The sequence below is a fragment of the Mustela lutreola genome, chromosome 14 (genome assembly GCF_030435805.1).
Source record: "Mustela lutreola isolate mMusLut2 chromosome 14, mMusLut2.pri, whole genome shotgun sequence".
Lineage (NCBI taxonomy): Eukaryota > Metazoa > Chordata > Mammalia > Carnivora > Mustelidae > Mustela > Mustela lutreola.
The window spans coordinates 49,430,127-49,454,057 of record NC_081303.1 but is presented as its reverse complement, the minus strand read 5'-3'; the positions used below and the strand labels follow the sequence as shown (position 1 = coordinate 49,454,057).

At 39.3% G+C, this 23,931-nt stretch overlaps 1 protein-coding gene and 1 non-coding gene across 3 annotated transcripts in view; both read right to left on the bottom strand.

The window, feature by feature from the left end:
* Positions 1-904: 904 nt before the first annotated feature.
* ZC3H11A (zinc finger CCCH-type containing 11A) overlaps positions 905-23,931 on the bottom strand; it is a 26,925-nt gene continuing 3,898 nt past the window's right edge. Inside the window, exons 3-16 of one of the 2 annotated variants that reach the window (XM_059146900.1) lie at positions 19,668-19,791; positions 18,373-18,576; positions 18,135-18,251; positions 17,372-17,452; positions 16,468-16,578; positions 15,663-15,725; positions 14,229-14,327; positions 12,475-12,543; positions 6,969-7,472; positions 6,550-6,629; positions 4,921-5,251; positions 3,751-3,917; positions 3,312-3,379; positions 905-2,899 (exon numbers count right to left, since the gene is read on the bottom strand). In XM_059146900.1, the coding sequence (XP_059002883.1) occupies positions 2,641-2,899; positions 3,312-3,379; positions 3,751-3,917; positions 4,921-5,251; positions 6,550-6,629; positions 6,969-7,472; positions 12,475-12,543; positions 14,229-14,327; positions 15,663-15,725; positions 16,468-16,578; positions 17,372-17,452; positions 18,135-18,251; positions 18,373-18,576; positions 19,668-19,791 (2,277 nt within the window). In that variant the 3' untranslated portion in view covers positions 905-2,640. The remainder of the gene's footprint in view (positions 2,900-3,311; positions 3,380-3,750; positions 3,918-4,920; positions 5,252-6,549; positions 6,630-6,968; positions 7,473-12,474; positions 12,544-14,228; positions 14,328-15,662; positions 15,726-16,467; positions 16,579-17,371; positions 17,453-18,134; positions 18,252-18,372; positions 18,577-19,667; positions 19,792-23,931) is intronic. The other variant, XM_059146901.1, reaches the window with a different exon arrangement.
* LOC131815401 (U6 spliceosomal RNA) lies at positions 4,441-4,543 on the bottom strand. The gene has a single exon (XR_009347711.1). It is a non-coding gene; the product is annotated as a U6 spliceosomal RNA (small nuclear RNA).

Sequence of the window (23,931 nt, the reverse complement as noted above, 5' to 3'; positions counted from 1 at the left end):
GACTCCCTGCTAATGGGGGAGCCAGTCACTTAAGAGCCTCAGTCTGTTTGCTTTTTGTTAAAAGTTGTACTTGTTCAGACTATTAGAAAAAATCTGTGTTCTTTGGTAGCTAAAATATTTGTATTTCCTTAAAAATTTGGCACACTAACACTTGGGACTTTTCTGAAAATTTTTAAATATAACTTCATGCTTCAAAGCTCTTAATTGAATCCATCTAAGATCACTTCTAAATCCTCTCTCCTTTAAAAAAAAAAAATCATTGGGGTCCTTGGGTGGCTCAATCAGTAAATGTCCAACTCTTGATTTTGGTACAGGTCTTGATCTCAGGGTCATGAGATGAAACCCTGCATCAGGGTCTGCTTGGGATTCTCTCTCTCCCTCTGCCCAACTCCCTGCTGGCATGCACACGCCCTTTTTCTAAAACCATTTTTTTTTTTAAAGATTTTATTTATTTGACACAGAGAGACACAACAAGAGAGGGAACACAAGCAGGGGCGTGGGAGAGGGAGAACAGGCTCCCTGGGGAGCAGCCCAACGCAGGGCTCTATCCCAGGACTCTGGAATCATGACCTGACTCGAAGGCAGACACTTAACGACTGAGCCACCCAGGTGTCCCATAAATCTTAAAAAAAAATTAGTGGCATTACCTGAGCTACAAGGATACTGATTCTATATTAGTGCTGGGTAAGAAAATCCTCCCATTTAATAATATTCTTGCCTGAAGTATATGCGGTTAAAACAGCACACTTTAAGTTTGGCAATACATCCTTGTGAGAAGTTTCTAAAGCCACACAGTTATCTGTGAAATTCGAGCATTTATGCAAGAGACCAACAACATTGTGACTGGACCCCCATCGAGGCAGATCCTAGGCTGAAGGGATGTATGACCATTTAACTCATGACGTCCAGACTTTCCTACACCAGTTTTATTTAAAACACAAATAAGTATTTCTCTTTCTTGTAATGGCAAATGGTTCAAATAATGCTGAACATGAATCATTGACTAATACAAGGACTTTAAATATGAAACAAAATTATTTTTAAAAAAGCAAAAGGATAAAGGTTATATACAAAAGGGACCTGGAATCTTTAAGTGGATTCCAAAAATGAAATGAGTAGAAAATTTGTGGTGAAACCAGAACATTCCACCCCTGCTTTGGAGAAGGGCTATTATACAACATTCAGTCAGCTGAAGATGGATTGGTGGAGAGGTGTCTATACATAAATTTCAAGTCATTTTTGCTTGTGCAGAATCATCCAGATCTTCCCAAGACTGAACGGGCAGTCCTGTGGCTTTCTTCCGTTTCCATGTTCCCAACAAGGCTACGTGAGGTGCAACTCTTGATGAGCCGCTTACAACAGCAGTTCCTTAGGAGCCAACGCGACAGGTGGACCAGATTTCCCTATGAGAAACAGAACTGGCCACCTACAGCAAAATTGCAAGTCAGACAAGTCCTTCTTTCCTTTTCCTTCTGATTATGTACAATATGTCTCCTTTCAAGACTCTTATCCCCATCATACTTGTTCCTTCACAAGTCTAAACCTTGAGGTGGTATGAAGGAGACTGACATCAAGAAAAGAAAATTCAATTCAGAAATGAAGAAAACTGGAAGGTATACAATACACCCCCAGAGCATCTCAATCACCCCCGCTACAGTACAGTTCAGTGTACTGCTACAGTCCAGAGACAAATACTGGCAGCTTGGAGGAGTTCATTTTTTTTTTTTTCCCCCTCTGCTGGTTAATGGGCACCAAATAAATACTGGGCAAGAGGAGTTTGCTGGGAGAGTTAGAATAAAAAATTAAACTGATTTTAATCCCTGTGATAATTCAATGCCAGTTGGAGGCAAGTACTGAAGAAGAGAAGGGACAACTTTCATGCTAAAAAAAGAATTCCTCTAATCATTATGTCACCATCTCTTATTAAGAATCCAGGGAATCCCAGAAATAGAAAATTAGTTTCAGAGGACCCCTGAGGCACTTTAAAGCCTTAAAAAAATTACAGTAATAATAAAATTAGCTATTGCTCTTCAGAGGCTTACAGAGCAGCAGAAGCATGGAAATCAGGTCGAAAAAGTTATGTCCAGATTATGAGCTTCCAGAGTTGCTCAGCCTTCTCTAAAGCTTAGTTGAATCTCCAAATACTTTTAAAAAGACATACAATTTAACGCAGACGGAGTGGATCTTTTGTTTAGTGATAGAGTGAAATTTGGTCCTTACTGGCAGCAGCTGGTCTTCATCCTTTTCAAACTCAGGTTACATTAATAAGTACATTAAGACAATACATAAAAGAAATACTACAGCAAAGGGGGGGGGGCCCAAACTGACAAACACCTCAAGGAGTCACTAAGTTCTCTTGCACCCTTCGACTTGGATCTCCCTCTCAGTTTTTTTGTGGAGAGGTGTAAGACAGAATATTTTTCTCACAGATGCTAAGCCATGGCATCGAATGGACAAAATGGGTTATCGAGGGGACTTTAAAAATCTGACCCCAAGGAATTCAGGACACATACAGGTAATTCAGAGGTATACTTCTGATTTGGGGTAAATGCTAGACTAAAGAAACGATCATCTTGGGTAAATGTTATAATAGATGAAACTAAGTCCAGTTTTGTTTTTTTTTTAAATGTTCTACCGCCTTCAGCTATCAATCATCTCTGACAGCTCAAGCAGAAGGTCGTCTTCATCTTTCCCAGGATCCAAGTCGATCTCAGCTTCTAATTTGCCTCCTGAAATCTCCCATATTAGTTTCTCAAAATCATCCTCCACAGAAAGTGGGGGCTTTCCTGTTGAGGTGGAACTGAGTCGGCGAGTTTTCGTGGCCATCTGAGAAGAAGAAGGGCCAGATACTTCTGGTGGGGAGGAATCTGAAGAGGACTGGGTTGGAGGCAACACAAGACTGCAAGGGAAAAACCCAAAAGATTATTAGAAACCTGCCCTTTGTTGATGATTGACTGAATGGTCCTGCGTGGTCTCAGGAACAGTTAGCAAAGAGTCATCTCTGATAATAAAATACAGATACTGACTTGAGATAAGGCACTTTCAACTTTTTAAAGAACCATTCAAACAGATATTTAAAACACTGTAAAAATAATACAGTCAATATATAAACAGCGGCACCTAAGGAGAACGGCAACCCTGCGTGCATGTTTTCTTGTAATTAATTGGAAGTTTAGCAGATTTATTTAAGTTGGCTATTAAGTTGGTGTGAGTGGCTAAGCTGGACATGTTTGAAGATTTATTTAAGCACTGTCATTCTCTAGTGCATATAGTAACCTAAAGTTTGGTTAAGAAGAACTGCAAGGTATTACCTGTCTCTAGGTTTTTCCATCTCAGGCACAGTGACTGATTTGTCCTCAGAAAGGAGTGGGACAACTGCCTAAAAAGTAAAAGGAAGGTAATTCAGTGGGAGTCGGGCTTTTCTTATTTGAGCATATTCATTTACTTTGGCACTTTCTTAGAATCATGGTTATCATTCCGTAAGCTCGGAAATCCAAGAATAAGTCATCTAAAGGTTGAGTATAGAAATAAGCCAAGTATCTTGCCCCCCTTAAGAATTAGTTAAAAAAAAAATTCCATTCTGCCACTCCACAAATGTCTGTGAATATAAAATACAGTAGCAACCTAAATAACTAAGATGCTTTGGAAATGGCAGAAGTAGCACACGGACAGAGAGAGCTAGCACAGTGACTGCTCCCTGCTTTCCTACCACACTGTGCAAAATACCACCCAGCCAGACCTACTACTTACCACAGCTGCTTTTTTGGTGGGGCTTTCCTGCAGGACGCTGCTGGAGCTGAGCGGCTTCACAGCTGCAATGACAGCAGGGTGCGCCTCCACTGCCTTGCGTTTGGGGGCCAATTTGGGGGATGAGACAACTTTAACCACAGATGGCTTCACATTGACTTTGGGTTTAGCTGCAAGGGAGAAAAAAATATCTGATTAATAGCTAAAATAATTTCTCTTTCACAAGGAGAATAACTTAAGAATATCTAAATTCCTTCGCAATACTAGAAATACCACACACACCCCTAAACTGAAAATAATCCATAAACAATGTGCACTACAATGTGGCCATAAAGTGTATACTCAAATAATTCTTTTCACTGGCTCTTGACTTCGCTACTGTTCTTCTGTTCCCTGGTGTTTTTCTTCTTCAAAACCAGAGGAAAGATGCACCACAGAGAGTTTTTATCCCCCCACTGAGGTATAGTTGACATATAACATGGTATTAGTTTTGGGAATACAACATAATGATTTAATATTTGTATATATCATGACTACATGATCGTCACAGAAGTCTAGTTAATCCATAACCATACAGTTACAATTTTTTTGTGTGAGCACTTTTAAGATCTACTCTCCTAGGAACTTTTGAATATGCAATACAGTATTCTTAACTATAGTCACCATGCTATGTTACGTCCCCATGACTTACTTAAAAATATGGAATGCTTCATGAATTTGTGTATCATTCTTGCAAAGGGGGCCACCCTAATCTCTGGGGCATTCCAATTTTAGTATATGTGCTGCCAAAGTGAGCTTTAAACAAAGCTTTTATTTTTTTAAAAAATATTTTAATTTTAGAGAGTGGGCGAGCAGGGGAAGGTGGGGAGGCATAGACTCCCCACTAAACACGGAGCCCGATGCGGGACTCAATCGCTGGACCTTGGGATCATGACATGAGCCCAAGGCTTAATAGACCAAGCCACCAGGTGCCCTTAGACAAAGCTTTTTAAACAGCAATTTTAAATTCTGAGAAAGAAGATTTGTCCTTTTAAGTACAATTATCAGAAATACTACTTTTCACCTATGTGACAAGTATACGACACAAATGGAATTTAACTTGCTGCTAGGGAGTTATTAGAAACTTGGTAATTTTCAAATCCTAAAGCAAGACACACTAGAAAAACGACTTACCTTTACTCCGTTTTTCCAAGCTCTGTGCTGCACACTTCACATTCAATATCGAGTCCCCACTCCCTGAGGTTTCCACCTCTGCTTTTGGGGATGACTTTGTGGAAGGCCGCTTTGCCAGGTGCCGTGTGAGGCCCGGCACAGGAGTTAGCACCGGCTTCTCTCCTATCTGAGTATTGCAAGAGTCTACGTCTCCCCGGAGAGGTGTCAGAACTGATTTCTCCTTCTGTGAGGTTCCCCTCTCCAGCTGTTTCTGCATGTGCTTCTCTCTCATGGTCTCACATCTCTTGACTTGAATTTTAGTAATGCCAACTCCTGTGGCCTCTTCTGAAACCTGAGTGTAAATTTATATGAAAGATTTAAAATTCGATACCTCTAACAATCTGTATGATAATTATTTGTAAGTTACCAGGCTTTATAGCTCAATTAAAACAACCGAAAAAAAACTTGGGGTCCCTGGCTGACTCGGCAGAGCAAGTGACTCTTGATCTCGAGGTTGTGAGTTCGAGCGCCACGCTGGGTGTACAGGTTACTTAAAAAATAAAATCTTAAAAACAAAACAAAACAAAACAAAAATTTGTTTAAAAGAAAAAATATGTCAATTTTATCTCAATTAAGAAAATCTTGTTTATAATTTACTGGGCTGACATCCATGTCAAGCAAAGTTTAACATGATCTAAAACAGAAGAGCTTTTGCTCTTTGATATTAAATAGAAAATACCTAGCTGAAGATGAAAGTTAAAGATGTATGAAACAATGAAAACCCTGATTTTGTAGGCACAGACAATCATGACCCTAAGTCAGATACAAATGCCTCCCAAATAATCAGACACTTGCACCAAGATTTATATACAATGATGTTCATTACTTTAATTGTGTAAAGCAAAATCTTAATGTCCAGAAGCAGACTACACTGACATAATAGAACATTATGTGGTCAGTAAAAATGGACATCCCAAAGAACTATGAATACAGCAAAAACAAAGCAGGCTGCTAAGTGTTATACTATGGAGGTATCAATTACTTTCTAAACATGAGTTAGACAATGAACAAGTTCACATACATATGTACATAAATAAAAGACTTGAGAAAAATACCTGAAAAAAAAAAAGCTATAGGGTGTTGTATCTGGGTTGCGGAATTATGGGGTTTTAATTCTTTTAAAAGATAAAAGTTCCCAATTTTTGTACAGTGAGTGCCATTATGCTTAGTTAAAAAACAACGACAACAATTTTAAGGGGCAGACAACAAATAAAAACCCAAGTACACAAAATCCTCATAGAAAAGTGTAAGCATAGGGGTGCCTGGGTGGCTCAATCGTTGGGCATCTGCTTTTGGCCCAGGTCATGATCCTACAGTCCTGGGATCGAGCCCACACTGCAGGGAGCCTGTTTCTCCCTCTCCCTCTGCCTGCTGTTCCCCCTACTTGTGTGTGCTCTCTGTCAAATAAATAAAATCTTAAAAAAAAAAAAAAGATGAAATTTTTATTAAAAAAAGTGTAACTGTTTATCTAGTTTATTATTAAAGCATTAAAAAGAAATTTATTAGCTAAAACTAAAAGGCACATTTTATCATCCACCTGGCCTTCGCCCGCCATGAATAAAACCATGAAATGATCTTAAATAAACTCACCTCTTTAGCTTCTGTTCTATTAACCCCGCTCTGGGAAGCAACTTCACTCCCTTCTTGTAGTTTCTTCTCTTCTTTTATACCTATATTCACATTAAAACCACCATTAATTATTTCATTTAGGTTGCAACTTCAGAACAGATGAAAGCAAAACTTTTCTTAATGAAAATAAAGGTAAGATAGAACAAATAAAATTGTAGATGAAGCCCATTCGTCCTCATAAAGTTTCAAAAAACACCTTAAAATATCAAAGGTGTATATAATAGTGCTCCTGCAAAGAAAGAGCTTAACTGCATTTGACCCAGTGGTCTTCAAAGTTATCTGAGTAAAGTTCTCACAGAACTCCTAGGAAAATCCTGAGCAATACTGCACTTTGAAATATGATCTGGGGAAATGGTACTACAGACCAACTGTGGTGTTACCTGTTTTTTTTGTGATTCGGAGAAGCCGCCTTGCCCCTGGGGTGGCCTCAGGCTGAGGCTGGGAGCTGGTGCTGCCCTCAGAGCTCTGCTGTACCCGCAGTGCCTTCTCCTGTTTAATTTCCTCCAGCGTCTTGATGTGCACCTCCTGCATGGACTTTGCTCTACCTGCGGGCTCCTCTGATTGTCCTTTGCTGGTAACTACAGGTGGCAAAACCACTGTTTTTTTAATTTCACTATCTGTCTTTAGCTTGATGCAAGTTACATCCTTTTTGCTTTTTTGTCTCTCTGCTTCCTGCTGCCGATGTTTCTTTTCAGCCAGGACCTCAGAGAAGGTTTTGATTCTGATGGTGGAGGGGCTTCTTGTTCCTAAAGTAGTATCATCAACTTTTGAAGGTCCTTCGGTCTTCAGTTTAGGTTGCAATTCTCCACGTTTCTGACTAGCTTTTTCAAGAAGAATTTCTTCTAATGTCTTCACATGGATTTCACCAACTTTAGTGCCTCGCTCTGTTTTTACGGGGAGGGAGAAACAAGTCACTGTATTTAGAGTTCACCGCTTAACAACTTATGCTGTCTATTCTTAGAACAGGGCAGAATCCTAATAGAGCGCTATCTTGTAGACAGGTAATTAAAATGATCAAAGCATATTAGTTTCAATTTCAGTTTTAAAATACTGCACATTTCAGTAGTGGACCTCAAAGAAAACTCTTAGGTGGCAAAAATTTGTTAGGGTTCTAGTCAAAAGCTTATCCCTGAAGAATCTCAAAGCCATGTATTAGTTGGAGATGGTTGTCATTGTAAATCTTTTTTTTTTTTTTTTTTTAAGATTTTATTTATTTATTTGACAGACAGAAATCACAAGTAGGCAAAGAGGCAGGCAGAGAGAAGGAAGCAGACTCCCTGCAGAGCAGAGAGCCTGATGGATGCGGGGCTCGATCCCAGGACCCTGGGATCATGACCTAAGCTGAAGGCAGAGGCCCCAAACCCACTGAGCCACCCAGGCACCCCGTCATTATAAATCTTAACAAAATGGCAATAAATTAATTCTTCCATTCATTATAAACATGTGCGGGACACTGTGCTAGAAATACAACGATAAGACACAGTCTCTGACCACAAGTAGTTTACAATATGATAATACTAAATTTGTGGTTTTTTTTTTTTTTTTTTTTTTAAAGCAAGCTCTAAGCCCAATGGGGCTTGAACTCATGATCCTGCCATCAAGAGCTGCACTGCATGCACTATGGCCTGAGCCAGCCAGGAACCCCAATAATGACAACTTTCATACAGGAAGTAGAATACTATAAAAGAGCAAGAACCCCAGCCTTTGTCTAAGAATTAGTCGAGGCAATCTTTTCAGAGGAAGTAATGTTTAAGTGACATTTGAAGGATGAATAGAAGTAAAACAGGTAACAAGACAGAAGAAAAATGGGGAAGGCCCAGACACAGGCATGCTACTGAAGAGCTATTTTTAATGATATGTTAGTCATGCTACATCTGTTTAAAGAGCAACTTTCACACTTGACAGATATGCTCATCTTTACTGAGGGCTCAAAGAAATAATGAAGTGATGTGGGAAAAACCAGAAAAATAATGGAGATCGTACACACGCATTTGTTAACTAAAGGACAGCTTTTTTTTTTTTTTTAAGGTTTTATTTTTTTTATTTTTTGAGAGGGAGAGAGCACGAGGAGGGGAAAGGGGCAGAGGGAGAAGGAGAAGCAAACTCACTACTGAGCAGGGAGCCTGTCCAAGGGCTTGATCCCAGGACCATGAGATCGTGACCTGAGCTGAAAGGCAGACTTAACCGACTGAGCCACCCAGGCGCCCCTGATTAACAGCTTTTAGTGAAAGATCCAAAACAAAAAATATCCTTTAACAACCTTAAACATATCATGTTTGGTTTCACCTTCTGATCTTTTGAACATGCTGTGCCTTCGACAGAGAATGTGCCCTATTGGTCTCATTCTCTTGCTGCCTAGTTTTAACTAAGTTCGATTTAGAACCACCCACCAATCTCTGTTTATTTCTATGTAGTTTATTTCAATCTAGTTTATTTCTGTGATCACAGCACTGCTCCCACAGTACTGCAATGTCCTGCATTTCCAGCCATACTAGATACTTCATGAAAACTGACTAAATGTAATTACTGGAAATATTTTAGTATAACGGTACATAGGAAGCACTCAAGCAGATACTGAATTACTTTGTTAGGCTTTAAAAAAATTTTTTTTCCCACTTAAAGATGGTGGATTGATCTCAAAATTACCACTCCAAGGAATTGTGTGAATGGTTGAAGATTTTATTTCCCCACTCTACCAAAATTTTATCAAAACAACAGAGAAGACATTAAAAATAGAATAAATCCACAATAGCAGTGGAGAATAAGCTGCCATTGACAGAGCATAAATCATAAATCTTGAGGGATTTCTGAGAGAAGACAGCAGCTATATGAATTTACAGAAAAAGAGAAAAAGAACAAATGAAACTGTAGGATTGAGATCTGTTCTTCCCAGTAGTCAAAGAAAACTGCCTAACTAGTAAGAAAAGCGACCGTGGGTAGAAATATAAGGATGCCGTACAGCACACGTGGACCAGTCATGACCACCTTCTGGGAACTGCTCCTGGAAAAGAGGAGAATCTGCTGGGAAGGGGAGCGAGTTAGGAGGTGGGGCTGGAGGAGAAGATGAACAAATGCCAAGCAGAAAAACAACAGGGGAGAAGAGGCAAAAGGAAAGCCAGGGAAGGAAAGAATCTTTCTTACTGTGGCAATGGTATGGGCCCCCAAACTTCTAGCCTGCAACCCACACAAGCTGCCTTTTATTTATTTTTAGTTTTTTTAAGATTTTATTTATTTGACAGACATAGCACAAGTAGGCAGACAGGCAGGCAGAGGGAGAAGTAGAAGCAGACTCCCCACTGAGCAGAGAGCCTGATGCGGGCCTCGATCCCAGAGCTCTGGGATCATGACCTGAGCAGAAGGCAGACACTTAACCGAATAAGCCACCCAGGTGCCCCTGCAAGCTGCCTTTTAGCATGCCCTCCCCAATGCAGGCAGCCCTCACTTGTGCCTCCCAGTTAGGAGAGAGGACCACTTGGGAGTAAGACCTTTAGAACCGCCACAGGAAACCCAAGTGCTATTAAACAACAACATTAAAAGTGGATCAAAACAAAGAAGTGATAAAGATGACAAAATAATACACACTTTTTTTTTTCTCTTTTTAAATGATTCCAAGTAGAAACTCTAGGGGAGCCCGAAATCAGGCTATAAAACCAGGAGAAAAAAAAAGGTCTTTGGAAGATAAATGCACAGGAGCACTTGGGGTACCTGGGTGGCTCGGTTGTTAAGTGTCTGCCTTTGGCTCAGGTCATGATCCCAGGGTCCTGGGATCAATACCAGCATTGGGCTCCCTGCTCAGTAGGGAGCCTGCTTCTCCCTCTCTCACTCCCCCTGCTTGTGTTCCTTCTTGCTATCTCTCTGTCAAACCAGTAAGTCTTCAAAAACAAACAAACAAGACACAGATGCACAAATAAACCCTACCAAAGGAACTGAAAAAGCATCAAAGAGACAAGGCTGGTCAAAAATCAGCCATCTAGAAGAGGCCTGGCAGACTACAGCAGATGGGCCTCTGCCTCCATTGTGTAAACACAGCTTGATTAGGACGCAGCTGCGTGGACAAACGGATGGACAGACATACTGCATAGGACTGCTTTTGCATGACGATGGCATGGTGCAGTAGCTGTGAGGAGATTGCAACGCCAAAACTGAAAACATCTGCTATCTGACCTTCCATAGAAAAAGTCTGTCAATTCCTGACCTAGATAATAAAGCCAAGCAAAGACCAGAGAAGGTGAGGCAAAAATCAAAACCAAACAAAGAGACAAACAAAAAGCCAAGGAGTGGAGAGCATGACGGCAAAGTTAAAAGAGACGTGAAGCCTATGTCCTGCCATTTCAGCTTCTGTCTGGTAAGAATGCACAGAGAAACCAAAGGAAGTCTGGGAAGACATACTCAGAAATGAGAGCAATGTTTTCTAGAACTAAGTCCTCAGATCTGGAAGGCCTACTGAACACTGGGCTGAATAAACCAAAGGTGCCATGTTTAGACCTACTGTACTAAAATTCCAACACAGTAGGGAAGAATACAGAGAAAATTCTAAAAGTTTCTGAAGAATAAACCCAGGTTCTTTACAAAAAGGTAGGAATGTCTGGGCGCCTGGGTGGTTCAGTGGGTTGGGCCTCTGCCTTCAGCTCAGGTCATGATCTCAGGGTCCTGGGATCGAGCCCCACATCGGGCTCTCTGCTCAGCGAGGAGCCTGCTTCTCCCTCTCTGCTTGCTTGTGATCTCTGTCAAATGAATAAATAAAAATCTTAAAAAAAAAAAAAAAAGGGGGGGTAGGAATGTCTGACATCAGACTCTCCTTTTATGATGCTGGTAAAAATCTTAATATATAAACCAGATAAGGATAGGATGAAAAAACAGAAACACAGGCTAACACCATTCATAAACATAGACATAAAAATGAAAAAGCAGCAAACTGAGGGGCGCCAGCCTGGCTCAATCAGACGAGTGAGGTACAAAAGAACAGGATGGCTGGGGTACAGGTTCATTTTACTGTTCTTTAAACTATATACATATAAACACTAAGTGGTTAGATCTTATGATTTAAAAGCGTTAAAAATCAGAGTACAGGAAGAGTATAGAATACAGAGAAGAAAATTATTTTGGTGTATTTTTGCAGTGTTTTCCCCAGGCATGTATTTTTATCTTTACAAAACTGGAATCATCTCATACATAAGGATGTTATTTCTAAGATTAAGTTTTTACAATGAGAAAATAAGCTTCATCACCTCCACAAAATAAGATTCTTACTCTAAATTCAAAGGTCAAAAGCAGTATATGTTCTTTTGTAACCTTTCTTCATTCAATACGAGGTGAGAAGTTTTTCAAATCATTATTGTTCAAAATATGACTTGTGACAATAATTACTTTTGTACATAAGCACCTTAGTTGAACTTTTGTTGGGTGTTTAGGTGGTTTCTAGTTTCTAGCTACTAATGCTGTGGTGAAGTCATCATTTCACCATCTTTTAAGAAGAGGATTCATGGGGCACCTCGGTGGCTCAGTCAAACATCTTGGGGCACCTCGGTGGCTCAGTCAAACATCTACCTTTGGTGCAGGTCATGATTTCCAGATCCTAGGATCAAGTCCCTGGGCAGAATTCCTGCTCAGCAGGGAGTCTGCTTCTCTCTCTCCCTCCCTCCCCATCCCCCACCCCTCACCACTACTCATTCTCTCTCTCTCTCGCCAATAAATAAGATCTTAAAAAAAGAATTAATACTAGTGAGTTGTCAATTACTTAAAAAAAACGTATATATAAAACCACAAAAATCACAAGCCTTAACCTAACCACAAGTCCTAACCTAACAAGAAAATAAATCGGAGAAAAAGTAAATATTGTTACAGGAAGGAAAAAAATATCAGAAGCTGGTCTTAGGGTTTACTTACCTGCTGCCTCCTCACTGTTGGGACCAGCTGACATGCCTAATCGCTCCTTCAGAGACTTGGAAACGTGAACTGTAAAAAAACACATTAAAAAAACCAAAAGTTGAACAGAGACCTTTTTTTCAAAGTTCACAAATTAGGCTTGTTTGTTTTCTAATGCAAATACTTTAAAAAAAAAATCTCTTAAGGTCTTAAAATTTTTCTTTTCCACAGAACAAGACCTCTGTGAATCATGGATTCCCTAGAGCACTTGGGAAGGCTTAAAAAAATATAATCTTTTTTTAGATTTGAAAAGCAAAAACTATTGAATTCAGGGAAAATTTTTTTTTTTTTTTTTAAGATTTTCCTTATTTATTTGAGAGAGACAGACCCAGCGAGAGAGGGAACACAAGCAGGGGAAGTGGGAGGGGGAGAAGTAGGCTCCCCGCTGAGCAGGGAGCCGAATGCGGGGCTCAATCCCAGGACGCTGGGATCATGACCTGAGCAGAAGGCAGATGCTTAATGACTGAGCCACCCAGGCACCCCTCAGGGAAATAATTTTTTTATTACTATACAAACTTTTATACTCTTAATGGCATCAAAAGGCTCCCCCAATCTATTTAAAATGTAATTTTTAGTTATGAAAATTTTTAATATAATCAATAGGCAAGGAGGAAAAGGTTATGACTGCAAAGAAAAAGTAAGCTGTTTGCTCTGAGAATCCAAAGAAAGGCCCTAGATGAAGACATCTACTCATCAAAGCCTCTTGGGCTATAGGAACAGTGGAAAAAAGTTTCTCATCTTCAAGACAAGTTAAAACTAAACACAATAAAAGGGGAAAAACACCACCTATTCTTTTAGTAATTAACACCATGTTTCACTGCCAAGTCATAAAAGGAAAACAAATTCCAACCTTGACTTCTTTCTATAAATAGAACTTCAACCACGTAATCATTCTAACTCCCAAATATCTCTCAATTTAGTCCACATCTCTCCATACCAACTTTTAAGAACACTAAATTCTATGCCACTAACTCCTCTTGTCTACATTATTTTATAACAGGCTGCTAACTCATATCCTAGATAGGACTTTTGTCCTTCTAACCTTTCTCCATATTTTAGGCAGGCCAATGGTTCTAAAAGGCAAATCTGAGCTTCTGATTTTGTTCATAACCTTCCCATCCATGGTTTGCTACTAAGCCCAAACTCTCTACCCTGGTTTAAAAGGCTCCAAATGATCTATGTCCTTCTCCTCTCCAGTCAACATGCTCTTTACCCCAGTTCTATGTTTCAACCACACTCAGTCCCTTGAGTACAACCTGCTTTCTTAGCTCTGTGCCTTTGCATATATTTTTCTCTCTGCCTCAGCATAGGCTCTGGTCCTTCAACATTACCTGCCTATTCCTGACTCATGTTTCTGGTCTAGGTTTCAATATAATTTGCCCTGGGGACCCTTTCCTGACAGATGGTAAGAGATGCCCTTCCTGTGTGCTCCCATAACACTGTGTACTTTTTCCATCACGAAATTTATCACAATATATATAAATATTCCTATCTGCCATTATACTGTAAGTTCCTGAAGACTGTGATGGTATTTATTCTATCCAGTGGCATCTCCCTAGAATCCAGCAGAGTAAATACTCAAATGTTTGCAGAATAATGCAGACACAAGATAATCTAATTTACCTGAGCAAAAAAGAATGATGAACAACGTCTGTTAACATTACAAAGAACAAGCATCATGAACACACACACACAGTGTATTAGAACAAAGGTACCTTTCTTTGGTGCTTTGTCAGTGTTCGTTTCTGTAGCTTCCACTTTCTTCCCTAACCTCTGTGCAAGGCTACGCTTTAATGGAGGATCGCTGTCACCCCCTACAAACGGAGAGAACTTAGTTCAAATCAATCTTCAACAAGGTCAAGAAATACAAGCAAAAGAGACAATGCAGAATAAGTCTGTCAGTTTTCTGCATTGATATGGTGTGTTCATTCACTAGTGTGCTCAGAAAACTCAATGTTAGAGAATAAAAATGTACCAGAAGGAAGAAATGAGTAAAGGGACAAAGAGTAGAAGCACATATCAACATCTATCAAATAATGGACTAACTAAAACTACAAATGGAGAATAAACCCTGATTAAGGCAAAAATTCAGCATTAGTAATATGTGAGAAAAACTTCACATACAAAAACCATCTTAAATGGCCACTTGGCCCAATTCCAGACATATCTGTGCTTAAATGCACCTCGGATGTTCCTGGTAGACAGCAAAGGAATCTTTGTATTTTTCCATGACATGATAAATGGGAAGACCAAATAGCCCCCATTCTTCACTTATAGATAAGACATCTAAGATTATAAAAAACTCGTCACCAGTTAGTGACAGAGCCAAGACCTTACCAAGTTTCCTGACTCGTGGTTTATTATATTATACTGTTCAATATGAGTTGATTAAATGTCACAAGTTAAAAATTGTTTTTCACATTGCTCAACTAAAGATAATCTTTGCAGCATCCCATTAAAAATTCGAAAGACCCTACACAGGGTATGATTTTTCTCTCTACTCTATTTATAATTTAAATGTGAGACCAAAAAATAACAAAGTTTATATGTATGTGGAATTTAAAAAGCTGTTATTTTTTACCTAAAACTTCTTAGGCAGTGAAAATGGTATCAAAGAGAACACAAAATAGGTAATATTTCATGTTTGTAACCATACTTTAAGGAAAATATGAAGAAATAGCTGAAATCAGACAAAATTTTCAAAGTTCTTTTTAGACAGATACATTAGAGTATATACATAACAATTCAATAATATGATAAAACACTTCCCTAAACATAAAATAGCATCAGTAAACTCAGGGACCAAATTATATTAACCGGACACTTTTTTCCCCTCTAAAAAACTCAAATTTCATTTGTCCAAAGAAACAAAGAAGTATCTTCTTTACTGTTTTTTCAACAGAGTACCTTCTAAAAAGCTGGTTATAATCTACTTAAATTCTAACACTCTAAATTTCTGTAAATCAGTAATAGGTATAATGCACATGTGAAAAACAAAGAATTTTCTAAGTTCCTTCAGCCAAGCATTCAGAGGGACCAGCAAATAAATTAGTATCGACAGGACATTGTATAAAGGCAGTTTGGGGGAACATTATCATGTTAATGCATGAACAGAAGAAAACAAAGGATCTGCACAAAATTCATCTCACCTACTGAAAATTTTCGTTTTCCCAGTCTTTCAGTGAGACTCAATCTTACCAAGGGTTCTTCTCCTGAAATGGCAAAAAACAGAATTTCTCTAAATTAGCTAATTTTTCTGTATTCAGTAATAATAATGGGTACAAAATATGTTCTGATGTCTTAAGCCCACCCAGAAAGTCTCTTGAAAGTCAGATCTCAGTATTAAGACTGTCATATGGTGTAAAAAAAGATTTAATCTATTAAATAGTAATTTAAATAGCCAAATGCACAGCCCAAAGGGAATCGGTAATACAGTCCTAATAATTAACAGCAGCCAAGTACATGAAAACAGGTGTGTTATCATCAATTGAATTGCTTACCAAACCTAAGCTATACTTTTGCAAGTGAGCTCTCTTTCCTCTAGTTCTTTGTTGTTTGAACAGCACATTTAAATATATCTGTATACTACAATTACTTGTGTCATGTTTCTTACCAGGTTTAAAACTCTTAAGGGAAAAGTCCTACATATTTCTAGAATTTATAAAGTTTACTATAGTTCTTTACCCATAATGGGCAGTCAATAAATTTGCTGAACGGATACAGATAAAGAGTATTTAAAATTAAATATACCTAAATATGAGAGCTGCTTGAGCAAGAATTTCAACCTTTAAAGAGTCAAATGCACTGATTTTTCTTTTTCATCCTTCTATCTGACCAACATAACTAAGGTCTTCCTGCAAACCCATCAAAGGCACACTACACTCAAGGACTTGGCTCGCTCAATTAAAAAGTGGCAGCCTGACAACTCTCAACCTAGACCTACCTATACCTCACCTTGTTTGCTGGAAAGAGTTACTGTCCTCACTACAGTCCGGACATTCTCTTTTTCAGGACCTGGAATGGGCTGAGGTTGGAGTAAAAGACTGGGAACTCCGGAAGAACCTTCTGAATAAAGCAAGTCAAAGAACAGCAAATAATTTATGGAAAATAAAGCTATTATAAGCCAAGAAATTTTGCTTCTGTGATCAGTTAAGTTCAATACCGACCACTGGATGACTATAAGCCAGTTTTTCTGTTCCTATTTGCCTACAGTGAATTGGGGTAGGGTGGGGGAAAGGAGATCATCCCTATCTCTTATCTACTTTGGGCACAAGGTAAAAATAAAATACAAAATTTTCAGTGACTTAGGCCCTCAATCTACTTTTATTTACCGAAAAGGCTAACATTGTAAGGTTAACCTGAAGCACACTGCCACCAAGCCAATTTGACCTTTTAAAATCTATATTCAATCACCTGCAAAACACAACTCCAAGGTTCCTACAGAACAAGCTTTGGCAAGCCAATACTTAAAACCAACCATGTGATCCTTTTTAACTCTACATTTCACACTCTATCTGAATTTTTAGGGTTGGAAATATAGACTGACCAGGCTAAGTCAACCTTAGTAAATTCCAGCAGCCCCTAAGAAGAATTCATCTACTACAAAATAAAGGTCTTCCTCTCAATATGATTTTTATATGTAGTTTTTTGGAGTTGTATTTCTGAAGATAGAGCAGTTCTTTCAAGTACTAAAAAAGCAGCCCTGATTTAAGTAAGTCTGTGTTTTACTTCAAACAAGCCACAGAAGTCAAAATCTATGTGATCATTTTGGCTCTTGCCAGTGTCCTTGTTATCAGAAGTCTCCTTGTTACTCTTCTCCAGCAAAATTCAAATGTCTGTGTCATAACTGATGACTTACCACCTTGCTTCTTGGATTTTTCCTTCATTTTCTTTGACTTAATCTCCTCAAGAGTTTTGATTCCAAAATTCAAACATTCACCTGAGAAACCCAAACAGAAATCACATGAGGAACTAACATCTCATGTCCTTTGCATTTTATTTGTGCACAAGCAAATGTTTTCTGAATGAGTAAGAGAAAGCAAGTGTCAGCATGGGTGTGTGTACTGTAGAGTCAGGGACAGAGAGGTGGTAGTGATCATGATCTAAATTTTTTTTTTTTAAGATTTTATTTATTGGGACGCCTGGGTGGCTCAGTTGGTTAAGCAGCTGCCTTCGGCTCAGGTCATGATCCCAGCGTGCTGGGATCAAGTCCCGCATCGGGCTCCTTGCTCAGCGGGGAGCCTGCTTCTCCCTCTGCCTCTGCCTGCCATTCTGTCTGCCTGTGCTCGCTCTCTTCCCCCCTCTCTCTCTGATAAATAAATAAAATCTTTAAAAAAAAAAAAAAAAGATTTTATTTATTTATTTGACAGAAAAAGCACACAAGCAGGAGAACAGCAGAGGGAGGAGGAGAAGCAGGCCCTCCATCGAGCAGTGAGCTCCATGCAGGGCTCGATCGCAGAACGCTGGGATCATGACCTGAGCTGAAGGCAGCAGCTTAACCGACTAAGCCAGCTAGGTGCCCCCATGATCTAAATTTCAAATGTATTTAAAGTAGTTTGGGCACATTCAACAGTGCTTTTAGATTTATGAGCAGGAAGCAGATCAAAGCAGCTTCTTCTTACCTTGCTTCAAATTGACTCCAGGTTTCCGGGCAGAGGCTGTCCGTAATCCATTATGAGCTTCAGGAGGCGGTTGCAGGATGGGTGTTTTGGTTTCATCACCTTCCTCGGAAAACTGATCTATATATCGACAGATGAGGCAAATTTACAATTAACAGAGGGCCTCAAGTTTTAATCTTGATTCCAATTCACTGAGTGACCCTGATCAGTTATTTGCCTTAAAGAAAGAGCTAAAACTTACCATCATCATCTTCGTCATCATCAGCAGCATTGATTACAACTGGTGGATGGGTGGGGCTAGGAACATTTTCTGAACTTTCTACTTTCATAACACTTCGCAGCTGAGGGGAGGGATTAGACTGGACAGACAATTTGTTCTGCTGAACTGTGAGCTGGTTAGCCTTCACTTCCTCTTCGGGTGACTCAGGCACAGTAGGCAACACAGCTGAACATACAACATCAGTCATAAATTAAAAATAGAAGATAAAGTCCCAATTCATCAAAAATCTCCAACCACATATGCTAAGTTTGGTGCTTTTCCCTCAACCACTTAAGTCTTTTTACCTGATTTCTCCATTCTCACAATTAGGTTCTCAACTCCCAGGGAGGGAAAAAATGGCTTTTAGCTAGTAACTCTTCACTGTACACAATGTTCAAAGTATGTGTTCAAAAGACAGAATAATCTGGACACCAGGTGCATAAAACTTTACAAATTCTAGACATTTAATTTTAATATTGAAATTCGAAGCTTTCTGCTCAGCAAAAAAGGAGCTGTTAAAAGACATGGTAGATAATACTTCTGAACTAAACCAAAGAGGAGCAAGCCCACTTTTTTCTCTTAAACAGAAGGGACAACATGTAGCCATCAAATTTTAATCGCGTAAGATGTGGCTTTTAAATGGCTGATCATTCCAGTAGGAAATGTTAAAGGAGATAAGGCAAGTAAAAACCAGTTTTGGGGGGAATATAAATTTTATTTTAGATTATAGCCTAGAGTTGGGCTGGCAAACTTTTCCTGTGAAGAGCTAGATATTAAGTATTTTAGGCTTTGTAGACCTCTGTGTCTCAACTCTGTGGAGAAGGAGCACAAAATCTGGCCATAGAAAATATGTGAATGAACAGGCATGGCTTCCTTCCAATAAACCTTTATTTTATAAAATGGGTGAAGGACCAGATTTGCCAAACCCTGGCCTGGAGAATCCGGTTTCTTTTGGAAAACACACTGGGTCTTATAAGAAAATGGGAAATGAAGGTATAGTAACCTAAACTGTCATGCCAAGAAACATTTGGGAGGCAGCATGACTTTTGGTAATGAAGTTTTAATCCTAACTGTGATACTTAATTTGTTTATGACTATGGCTATATACAAGTCATTTAACCTCAATTAAAAGTTCAGTTCCTTCATCTGTAAAGTAGAAATAAAACTGCTCTCTCCCAAGACTAAAAGGCAATGTTGTAAAATACTCTGTCCAATGTACATAAGCAGGTGTTCATTAAATAGCAATTATTCTTTTAAAAATTAAAAACACATCTTACTTTTGCTTGGAGGTAGGAAAAGGCCATCAACATAACGTCCTCTGTTGTGATGGAAAGCGCAGTTTAGTTTTTGACATCCCATTGGCTGATTTTCCCAGTAACAAGGAATCTCACTACGTTTTTTCTATAGGAAGAAAAATACATTGTTTTCAAATAAAAAATGAGGTGTGTGGTCATTTGTTTTCTGAATAAAGTTCATTCAGGCTTCAAAACTCTGAGGCATGTGAACAGATGGTGAGCAGAAGAAGAGGGGTTGCTGAAAGGGGCCCTCCATGCTCGAGGGAGAGATGAAGGGAGTAGGAAAGTAGCTCATCTCCTGCTGGTGGAACCCCTAAGGTGCCTACGTTTAATTTAGAGAAGAGGGACAATATATTAGTTAAGATTATGGAACCAAAGATAACATTATGCTACATACTGGCCATGTGATGTCGGACAAATAATTTAATGCCTCTCAGCCTTAGTTTCCTCAGTCATAAAAATGGCAGTAAATAAGAGCTATCTACTTGGCTTCTTAGGAGGATAAAATGAAATAATGTATATGAAACATTTAGCACAGAGAAAGGACCCAATACACTGGAGTTTATTTAAAACTGAGAGCTCACAGCTTTGAGAAAAATTTTCACTTTCGTGACTTCTCAAAGTAAGGTACAAATAACACACTAAGGATGGTACTTTTCCTTCCTAAGTTACCTCACTCTTATGAAGGGGAATGAGGAAAAAGACACCTTCATACCTAGAATAAACTGTTGGATCATAGGGCATATGTCCAGCCAAAATAGATACATTAATTCTCAGATATACATTAGATGTGTACAAAGAGGGGCGCCTGGGTGGCTCAGTGGGTTAAGCCTCTGCCTTCTGCTCAGGTCATGATCCCAGGGTCCTGGGATCAAGCCCCACATCAGGCTCTCTGCTCAGTGGGGAGTCTGCTTCCCCCTCTCTCTGCCTGCCTCTCTGTGTACTTGTGATCAATCTATCCCTCTCTCAAATAAATAAATAAATAAATAAACGAAAAAAAAAAAAAAAAAAAAAAAAAAGACATGTATAAAGAATGGTTCAGGATAATACTATTTTAATAGCTCCAAAATGGAAACTCAAATGTACACTATTACCAGCACTGATAAATACACTGTAGTTTATTCGCACAATAGCATGCTACCCAGTACTGAGAAGGAATAAACCGTCCCTACATTGAACACAGGACAGTGCAGAAGGAAGAAGCTAGGCACAACAGTGCACACTCTGTGATTCCACTGATGGGGATATCAAAGCAGGCAAAATTTCTCTATGGTAGAGTATTCAAGATAGTGATAAGCTTAGAGGAAGTGGTTAGTGACAACCAAGGGACAAAGGACGAAGACAGATTTGAATCTGTTGGATTATGATGGAGCTCTCATCATAAGCAAGCTAAGGTTTAAAATTCTAGGAAAGCACAGCAGCATTACTTCAGAAGCTGAAAATATAACAAGAGAAACAGAAATAATGACCATCACAAAAAGATCCTCAAATGTACCAGGAAAGAGCAAAGATGAAAATCTATTATAGGGAGAGACTGAAAATTTGACAGTACACCGTGTCAGTGGGGATGCAGAACCACACAGTCCAACGGTACTGCTAATACAAACATAAATTAGCTCAACATCTCTGAAATGCAGTTTGCTAAAAAAAAGTATTCACAAGATTTATGTCCTAAATTAATGCCACATGTGGACTGCCCATTTTTAAAAAGTACAGCAAATTCCTTTACCTTTCAAAAATTTGGACAGGATTTATCATTCTCCTGGCACACCCAAAAAGTTAAATACAACAGCTACCACTGTTTTTTAAATAGAAACTACAATTACTCAATTACTCCCTCCTCAAGGCAGAACCTAATGCCAATCTTTCTTGCTCCTGGGTCTGTCTTTGCTTAAGTTTTTCTTTCCTGGAAGCAGTTTTCAAATTACTGAAGGACTTCTGTAATGTACCCTCTGTATACAGGAGTCACCTGACATTTATTGTCAGTGTCGTATTTCAACTGACAAAATCTCCTAATCCTTCCGTATCAATAGTTTCCCTTTTAAAAATGTACTTACTGGATTTTGTTTCTAAATGAAAAGTAACATACAAATAATGAAAACCACTTGGAAAATGATTAGTAAATGCCTGCCATGCTATTACCCAAAGAGAACCACTTGAGTATAGAATTCTCAGACATAAAAAAGAAATTATAGGTGCGCCTGGCTGGCTCGATTGGCAGAGCATGTGACTCTTGATCTTGGGGTCATGAGTTCAAGCTTCACATTGGGCATAGAGCTTACTACTGAAAGAAAGAGAAAGAGAGAGAGAGAGAGAGAAAGGAAGGAAGGAAGGAAAGAAGACTGATTTAAATGTTTACATGTACACTTAAAAGAATATTTATCTATCTATCTCAGCCAGCAGTGTGTAAGTCAGGTGACTCCAATTTCTCAGTGCTCTGTACATGTTTGCAGATGGCCCATGAAAGCACAGCAAGTACTGATTTGGGGGGTTACAAGTAAATTTTAGCAAGTAGGCAAATTTGCAAACATGGAACTCATGAATAATGAAAATCAACTGCATAGGGATGGGTTACAGTAAAAAAGCTCTTTCCCATTCCTGTCCCCACTCCCTGACAGCTACTGTTGTCAAATTTCTCCTTTATGCTCACAGAGATTTAAAAATACACATGTGAATCAAAAACACTTTCTCCCTTATTTACACAAATGACAGCATATTATGCACCTTATTCTGCCCCTCACTTTTTCACTGACAATATATCCTTATCTTTCCATACCAATTAAGTTTCCCTTTAAAAAATGTTTAATAGCTGCCCAGCACTTCCCTTATGAATGTAGCAAATTTGTTTTAAATGAACGTATTTTGCATATTTTATTATTACAAATTATGCTCTAATGAGTAATTCTGTATATATCTCCTTCTGCACACAGGAACAGAGATGAGACAAAGGTAGGGAAAGCATACAGTATTTTGAAAAATGTAGCCAAGTAAGTCTGTGCAAAAGAGAGTGAACCCAGCAGCCCTAAGACTGCTCCCTTAGATACCTTGCTTGCAAAGTCGACCCTTAAGATGTTCCTAGTCAGTCAGCTGATTACAGTGCCTAGACTGCGCAAAGAAGATGTCTTATGCTGAACACGTGCCATCCTTCTGCGAGTCTAGTTTCACTATGTGATAGGTAGAGGGTGCTTACGTGACAAGCCCCATTAAAAACCTTGGATGTCTGAGTCTCTACTGGGCTTCCTTAGGCAGAAACATCCCACACATAGTGCTGCATTTTTATCCCTGGGGGAAGTGTGTGTGCTCTGTTCGTGGGAGGGAGATCACAAAAGCAATGCACACATGGATTCCTTCAGACTCTACGTCTTTTTCTCTCTTATGATCAGTGTTATCTCCCCATCACTGTAATAAAATTTTTGAAGATTTTAGAGAGAGGGAGAGAGAGAGTACAAGTGGGAGAGGGAGAGAGAATTTCAAGCAGACTCCCTGCTGAGCTTGGAGCCAGACTGACCCTGAGATCACGACATTACCCAAAATCAAGTCAGATGCTCAACCGACTGTGCCACCCGGGAACCCATCACTGTAATAAAGCTTAGCCATGAATGTAACTATATGCTGAGTCCCAGGAGATTCCAAGGAATCTCTCAATGTGGATGTTCTGACATACCCTTTAGGGAGCTGTTAATTTAGATTCTGCTGGCAGTATAACAGTGTGCATTTTCAAAAGCTGCACAGTAGGGTGCCTGGGTGGCTCAGTGGGTTAAGCTGCTGCCTTCGGCTCGGGTCATGATCTAGGGGTCCTGGGATTGAGTCCCGCATCAGGCTCTCTGCTCAGCAGGGAGCCTGCTTCCCTCTCTCTCACTCTGCCTGCCTCTCCATCTACTTGTGATTTCTCTCTGTCAAATAAATAAATAAAATCTTAAAAAAAAAAAAAAGCTGCTAAAACATCTAAAATTTCTTAACAACAACAAAAAAAAGCTGCACAGTATTTCTCTGAATTTATTCAGTGAATTCCCTGCTCTTTGGAAGACAGGCAGCACAGAATGCAGCTAAAAGGCCATAAATCTGGAGCCCACATGGAGTAGCTCTACGAGCCCAAGCCTAAAACTGCAGAGTGAGTCTCTTCCTTCCTTCCCCGCCTCCCTCAATTTAGTCCGAGGGCATTAGGTGAGGCTGAGAATGAGAGGTAGGCTCTTGCTGGGAGAGGGAAGGGCACATGGCCCAGACCAGAGTGTAAGAGCCTGACTGA